Genomic DNA, 5,283 nt, shown 5'->3' on the forward strand with positions numbered 1-5,283 from the left:
GGCTGGGAGCCCTGATAAGCGGTATTTGCCGAAGGGAGAGCCATAGGGCAGTTTCTGAGCTGGGTTCACAGTGGAGGTGGTCCGGACCCAAAGCCACCCCCTCCCCAGGTGACACTCCCTGCACCCTTCTGGACTGTAGGCTCTCCCTGTGCCCCGCCCCCTGGTCTCCACCCACCACGCTGGCTGCCAGCACACTCAGCACCGGGTGGGTGGATCTCTGTGCACCAGACTCAAGTCCAAGGCAGCCCCCCACACCATTCCCCCACCCTGAGGTCACACCCTCAGGCTCAGATACCCCGGGGCCAGGCTGGTGTTGCTCAGGCAGCTGGCTCTGCGCGCTGGGCAGCTTCATCTGCCCGCCTAGGTGGCTCCACGGGGCGGGCCCCTTGGCCAGGGAGGGCGGGGCGCACAGGGAGACTTAAAGAGCGACCCAGGTCCCCACCCGGGCCTGACCGCGCAGCTCCCACCATGGCGGAGACCAAGCTCCAGCTGTTTGTCAAGGTGCAGGGCAGACTGAGATGCAGGGAGGGTGTTTGGGAGGGGGTGCTCTTCTGGGCTTTGCTTTCTGGGGCAGGCTGTGGGGTGGGCCTCCCCAGTAATGTCTGAGCCCCTCCCTGTGGGTGGCTAAGGGGACTCGGGCAGCCCTACAGAGGCTGAGTAAAGTGGGACCCAGAAAGTCACCCAGAGAGGGGTCCAGTGGCCCTGGTCCTGCTCCCAGCCTTGGCTCCTGGGCCCAGCCCAGTCTTCTGGAGGAGAGCCCCTTGGTGGGGAGGTACCAACCAAGCTGCCAGTGGTGGAGCTTAAGGTCAGTGTTCCAGGATTGGGGGTGCTGGGCCAGGCAGCCCCATCAGCTCTCAGGTCGGGGACTGGCGTGTGGGGGCTGGTGTGCTGCTGACCACAGCGCCCAGTCTCATGTGTGAATCACTCAGAAACCAGCTTGTGGGGCCCACCCCACCCCACCCCTGCAACCAGCTTCTGGGGACTGAGCCCAGGGGCCTGGCCTGTCCAGGCTCTGATAAGATTCCAGCGGCCAAGCCCGCTCCAGGCCTCAAGGCTCCCAGCAGCTCTGCGTCCCTCCCCATGTCCTGGGGACCAAGTCAAGGGCCCTTACTGGGCACTTGGAAGTCGCGCTGACCAAGCTGGAGCTCTGGCGTCCCTCCAGTCCCGCTGGCAGTGGGAGGTGGGTCCCGCCCAGCCCGGTGGCAGGATGCCTGGGTCTGCTCCCAGCCCTGACCTCCCCCTCCTCCCGCCCGCCGCTCCACCCACCCAGGCGAGTGAGGACGGGGAGAGTGTGGGTCACTGCCCCTCCTGCCAGAGACTCTTCATGGTCCTGCTCCTCAAGGGCGTACCCTTCACCCTTACCACGGTGGACACGCGCAGGTGAGGCGCCACCCTGGGGACCCCTGCCTAGCCTCACCTCACACACTGGTGGGCCGGCCTCCTCCCACCCTGCTGCTGCCCACAGGTCCCCGGACGTGCTGAAGGACTTCGCCCCCGGCTCGCAGCTGCCCATCCTGCTCTATGACAGCGACGCCAAGACAGACACGCTGCAGATCGAGGACTTTCTGGAAGAGACGCTGGGGCCGCCCGAGTGAGAGCCTGAGCAGGGTGGGAGGGGAAGAGGGGGCGCCCAGGGAGGACGCGCGCAGGACAGAGCCCAGGAAGGTGCTGTGGGGTACTGTGGGGCCGAGACGGGGCTGCCCCCAGTCTGATGGAGTCTCTCATCCCCTCATCCCGCAGCTTCCCCAGCCTGGCCCCTCGTTACAGGGAGTCCAACACCGCTGGCAACGACGTTTTCCACAAGTTCTCCGCGTTCATCAAGAACCCGGTGCCCGCGCAGGACGAAGGTGAAGCGGGGTCAGGGGGTTGGATGCCCAAGTGGGAGGGCGTCCTGGGCCGGGTCCTCACCTCGCCGCCCGCCCCTAGCCCTGTACCAGCAGCTGCTGCGCGCCCTCGCCAGGCTGGACAGCTACCTGCGCGCGCCCCTGGAGCACGAGCTGGCGCTGGAGCCGCAGCTGCGCGAGTCCCGCCGCCGCTTCCTGGACGGCGACCGGCTCACGCTGGCCGACTGCAGCCTACTGCCCAAGCTGCACATCGTCGACGTGAGCGCGGAGGGAGGGCGGGCGGGCAAGCCCGGCGCGCTGGGGAACGGCAGGTCCTGACCGCGCCCCGCGATCCTGCCCGCAGACGGTGTGCGCGCACTTCCGCCAGGCGCCCATCCCTGCGGAGCTGCGTGGCGTCCGCCGCTACCTGGACAGCGCGCTGCAGGAGAAGGAGTTCAAATACACGTGTCCGCACAGCGCCGAGATACTGGCGGCCTACCGGCCCGCCGTGCACCCCCGCTAGCGCCCCATCCCGCGTCTGTCGCCCAATAAAGGCCTCTTTGTCAGGAGTGAGGGTATCCTGACATCTGAGGGGTCTTGTGATCACTTTCCATCCCCAAACCCCAGGGTGGGACGCTCAGCCTGATAGCCCAGACCACAGGGGCAGGAGAGCCGGGGGTCGGGCGGGTCCCATCCTCCATGTTAAGAACGCGCAGACTCCAGGTCTCCTGCAACCGGTAGCCTCAGGGATCTCCAGGACTGGATTGGGCTCCCAAACCAGTCAGGCAGGGGTGGGGCGGGGTGCCCCGGGTGGATGGGGGCTGGTACATTCCTCAATCCTGTCCGGGGGCAGGCACTCCCCTCCCCGCAGGGCACTTCCACAGCATCTCAGGGTCTGCACAGGCCTTCTGTGTGCATCCTCCTACGGGGCTCCGTGCCCTGCCTGGGTGCGGCCTGGGAGGGTGGGAACAAAGTTCTAAGCCTTGGGGAGCCCTGGCCCTGCCTGGCTGGGCCCCTCTCAGCTCCTGGGCTGGCAGGGCTGGAATAGCTGGACGGTCTGAGACTGCTCACCTCCCTCCAGCCCAGCAAGGAAGTCTCCAGGGAACTGAGATGCTGCAGCATCTGTTCACATCCTGTGGCCCCACACCTAGAGTGCAGGCCCAGGGGCATTCCCTGATCCCTTCCCAGGCTAGTGCCAGGAGTCAGAGCCCCACCAGAGCCTCCAACAAAGGGAGCGGTTTATTTGACAGGGAAGGAACTTGAGGAGCCAGCCGCCTTAGTCCTGGCCCAGGACAGGCAGGTGGAGGTGGTGGTTGGGGGGGTCTCTGATGAGGGCCTCGAAGACTGCCTGTCCCCTCACAGGCAGACTCCTCGTGGGGCCACACTTGTGCTGCACCTTCAGGTCTCATCAAAGTCCACACCACCAGCTGGTTTCTTACTGAGAAGGAAGAAGGGTGTCACTATGGCACTATGGTGTGGAGAAAGGGGTGGGGTCCAGGGTTGGACCCTGGGTGCAGGAAGGGGCCGGTGGGCGGGTACCTCTTGAACCCAGGGTTGATGAGTGACTCTCCCGGACACCGCCTCCTGACCCCAGGTCCAGGGCCACCTCTCTGGGGATCTGGGTCTGGGGGAAAACAGGATGGGGACGCTCCTGAACCTGGCAGCACCCCGGCCACAACCTTCTCCGAATAGACAGGCATTCTCTCTGGAGCATGAGGCTTGTTCAGGGGAAACTGAGTTCCAGATTAAAGCACATAGCCCTACTTGAGTCACAGGCGTACATGCCTTACCTGGTAAGAAGCGCTGAGATCCTGCAGGCCGGGGACTCTTCCTGGGGCTGGCAGCTGTCTCTTCTGCAGCTGGGAAGGAAAGCCCATGGGAACCCCACTCAGTGCCAGGAGTGGGGGCAAGAGCAGGGGACCCCAGTGAAGGTATGAGGTGCCCACCCCCAATCTTACCTGCCAGTCGCCGCTCCAGGCTCCACACGCGTTTTGCCAGGCCCAGTGTCAGTGCCTGCAGTCTGGAGGCTGCCTCTGGGCCTGGTACCTTGGAGAGGTCAAAGGCCAGTGCCGAAGGGTCCCCTGAAAGGGTCAGGGATGCTCTGTCCTCCTGCAGGGTCAGAGCCACAGCTTGCTGCTCACAGGCTGCCCTGGAAGAGGAGAGGTGCTGAGAGCTGTGACAGACCCTCCTCCTCCCCACCCAGCTTCCTCCCTGCTTGGGTCTCACCTGAACCGGGGGATGATGTCCTCAGCCGCACTCAGACCAAAACGGGCTTTCTAGAGAGCACAGGTGCTTGTCACCAGCTGCCTGGAACCTGAGACCCACTGGGAGCACCCGAAACCTGCCCGACCCCAGAGCCACTTGGGACCCCTAGCCAGTGTGAGGACTACAGCTACAGGGCGGGCAGAGGGTGTCAGAGCCGTCTGGGGAATCCCAGATGTCGGTCACCCCAAACACGATCTGGACTGCAGGGAGGGGTGTGGCGGCTCCCAGACCTGCCCAGTTACCCACGAGGGCTGCCAGGCTGTCCGGCGTGAAGCAGGTGCTCCAAAGCTCCGCGGCGTCGGTCACGCTGGGGGAGAGGGCCTGTCAGGCGGGGCCGACTCGGAGCTCCCCGCACCCCTACCTCCCCGCGGACCCCCCACTCACTAGAGGTTGAAGCCGCCGCCTTCCCCCTCTCCGCTTCCCTCCCCTTCGCAGTAGCACACGAAGCGGGGCGGCTCGGGGCCCGGCGGCAGCGTGCAGAGTGGCGGCGACAGCGGATCCATGGCGCCCGGTGAGCGGGAAACCGGCGGGGCGGGGCGGGGCGGGGCTTGGGCCCCGGGAGGGGCGGGGCTGTGCGGGCCCAGGGCTCCTGCGCGGAAGAACGGCTTCCGGAGCCGGGTGCAGGCCAGTCGCGGGCTTAGGGAGCTTGCGCGGGGCGGAGTCTGGCTGGGGGCGGGGTCTTTAGGTGGAGGCGGGGTTAGGGGTAGGGTTAGGGGCGGAGCTAAAGGCACAGGCCGGGCTGGGAGGACCCGGTAACCGCGCCGGCTTCAGGCGGCTAGAGGCCGGGTTTAGTGCGCGGGGCGGGCTGGAGCAGGGCGTCCTCGGTCAGGGATCCAGAGGCCCTGCTCCTAGCGCTGACCTCGCCGGGCGTGGGCTTCGCGGCGGGATCCTGGGTTCTGGCCCTCGCGCCCGCGAGCAGTCCCACTCTAACCTCGCCCGCCCCCGCCCCCGCTCCACGTCCAGCCGAGTCCGGGTTCCCTCCGTGGCGCTGCGGGCAAGTCCTGGAGCCCCGCCCTCCCATCGTCTTCACACACCAACGGGAAGCTTCCTAACCCTAATTGTAAGAAGTTATGGTTGGCCCGGCAAGGTGACTCACGCCTGTAATCCCAGCACTTTGGGAGGTCGAGGCGAGCAGATTGCCAGAGTTCAGGAGTTCGACACCAGTCTGGCCAACATGGTGAAATCCCCTCTCTAC

General features: G+C 66.0%; 2 protein-coding genes across 5 annotated transcripts; one reads left to right on the forward strand and one right to left on the reverse strand.

Moving 5' to 3' along the window:
• Window positions 1-216: 216 nt before the first annotated feature.
• Window positions 217-2,414, forward strand: CLIC3 (CLIC family member 3). 2 transcript variants are annotated; one of them, XM_017893156.1, is made up of 6 exons: window positions 217-501; window positions 1,271-1,380; window positions 1,466-1,591; window positions 1,741-1,847; window positions 1,927-2,102; window positions 2,188-2,414. In XM_017893156.1, exons 1-6 carry the CDS (start codon window positions 469-471, stop codon window positions 2,344-2,346), a joined length of 711 nt encoding a protein of 236 aa, XP_017748645.1. In that variant the 5' UTR covers window positions 217-468; the 3' UTR covers window positions 2,347-2,414. The 2 variants fall into 2 exon arrangements, with proteins under 2 accessions (XP_017748645.1, XP_017748644.1); XM_017893155.1 differs by having other exon boundaries at window positions 307-501; window positions 1,741-2,102.
• Window positions 2,415-2,512: 98 nt separating this feature from the next.
• Window positions 2,513-4,743, reverse strand: PAXX (PAXX non-homologous end joining factor). Of its 3 annotated transcripts, none has more exons than XM_017893159.1 (7): window positions 4,473-4,743; window positions 4,335-4,395; window positions 4,050-4,099; window positions 3,782-3,972; window positions 3,614-3,682; window positions 3,363-3,447; window positions 2,513-3,257 (listed from the first exon to the last, which is right to left on the reverse strand). In XM_017893159.1, the coding sequence occupies exons 1-7, from the start codon at window positions 4,589-4,591 to the stop codon at window positions 3,026-3,028; spliced, it is 807 nt and encodes a 268-aa protein (XP_017748648.1). In that variant the 5' UTR covers window positions 4,592-4,743; the 3' UTR covers window positions 2,513-3,025. The 3 variants fall into 3 exon arrangements, with proteins under 3 accessions (XP_017748648.1, XP_017748646.1, XP_017748647.1); XM_017893158.1 differs by having other exon boundaries at window positions 3,033-3,261; window positions 4,473-4,736; XM_017893157.1 differs by lacking the exon at window positions 3,363-3,447 and having other exon boundaries at window positions 2,513-3,261.
• Window positions 4,744-5,283: the final 540 nt, after the last annotated feature.

Source organism: Rhinopithecus bieti, unplaced genomic scaffold (genome assembly GCF_001698545.2).
Source record: "Rhinopithecus bieti isolate Rb0 unplaced genomic scaffold, ASM169854v2 scaffold_23276, whole genome shotgun sequence".
Lineage (NCBI taxonomy): Eukaryota > Metazoa > Chordata > Mammalia > Primates > Cercopithecidae > Rhinopithecus > Rhinopithecus bieti.

Excerpts from the sequence above, each read along its gene's own strand:
- CLIC3 (XM_017893155.1), top strand. The coding sequence starts at position 469 with ATGGCGGAGACCAAGCTCCAGCTGTTTGTCAAG. Across the intron at positions 1,381-1,465 it reads ACCACGGTGGACACGCGCAG|GTCCCCGGACGTGCTGAAGG; the intron begins GTGAGGCGCCAC and ends TGCTGCCCACAG. Across the intron at positions 2,103-2,187 it reads CCAAGCTGCACATCGTCGAC|ACGGTGTGCGCGCACTTCCG; the intron begins GTGAGCGCGGAG and ends TCCTGCCCGCAG.
- PAXX (XM_017893159.1), bottom strand. The coding sequence starts at position 4,591 with ATGGATCCGCTGTCGCCGCCACTCTGCACGCTGCCGCCGGGCCCCGAG. Across the intron at positions 4,100-4,334 it reads CGGACAGCCTGGCAGCCCTC|AAAGCCCGTTTTGGTCTGAG; the intron begins GTGGGTAACTGG and ends TGTGCTCTCTAG. Across the intron at positions 3,448-3,613 it reads ATCTCAGCGCTTCTTACCAG|ACCCAGATCCCCAGAGAGGT; the intron begins GTAAGGCATGTA and ends GTTTTCCCCCAG.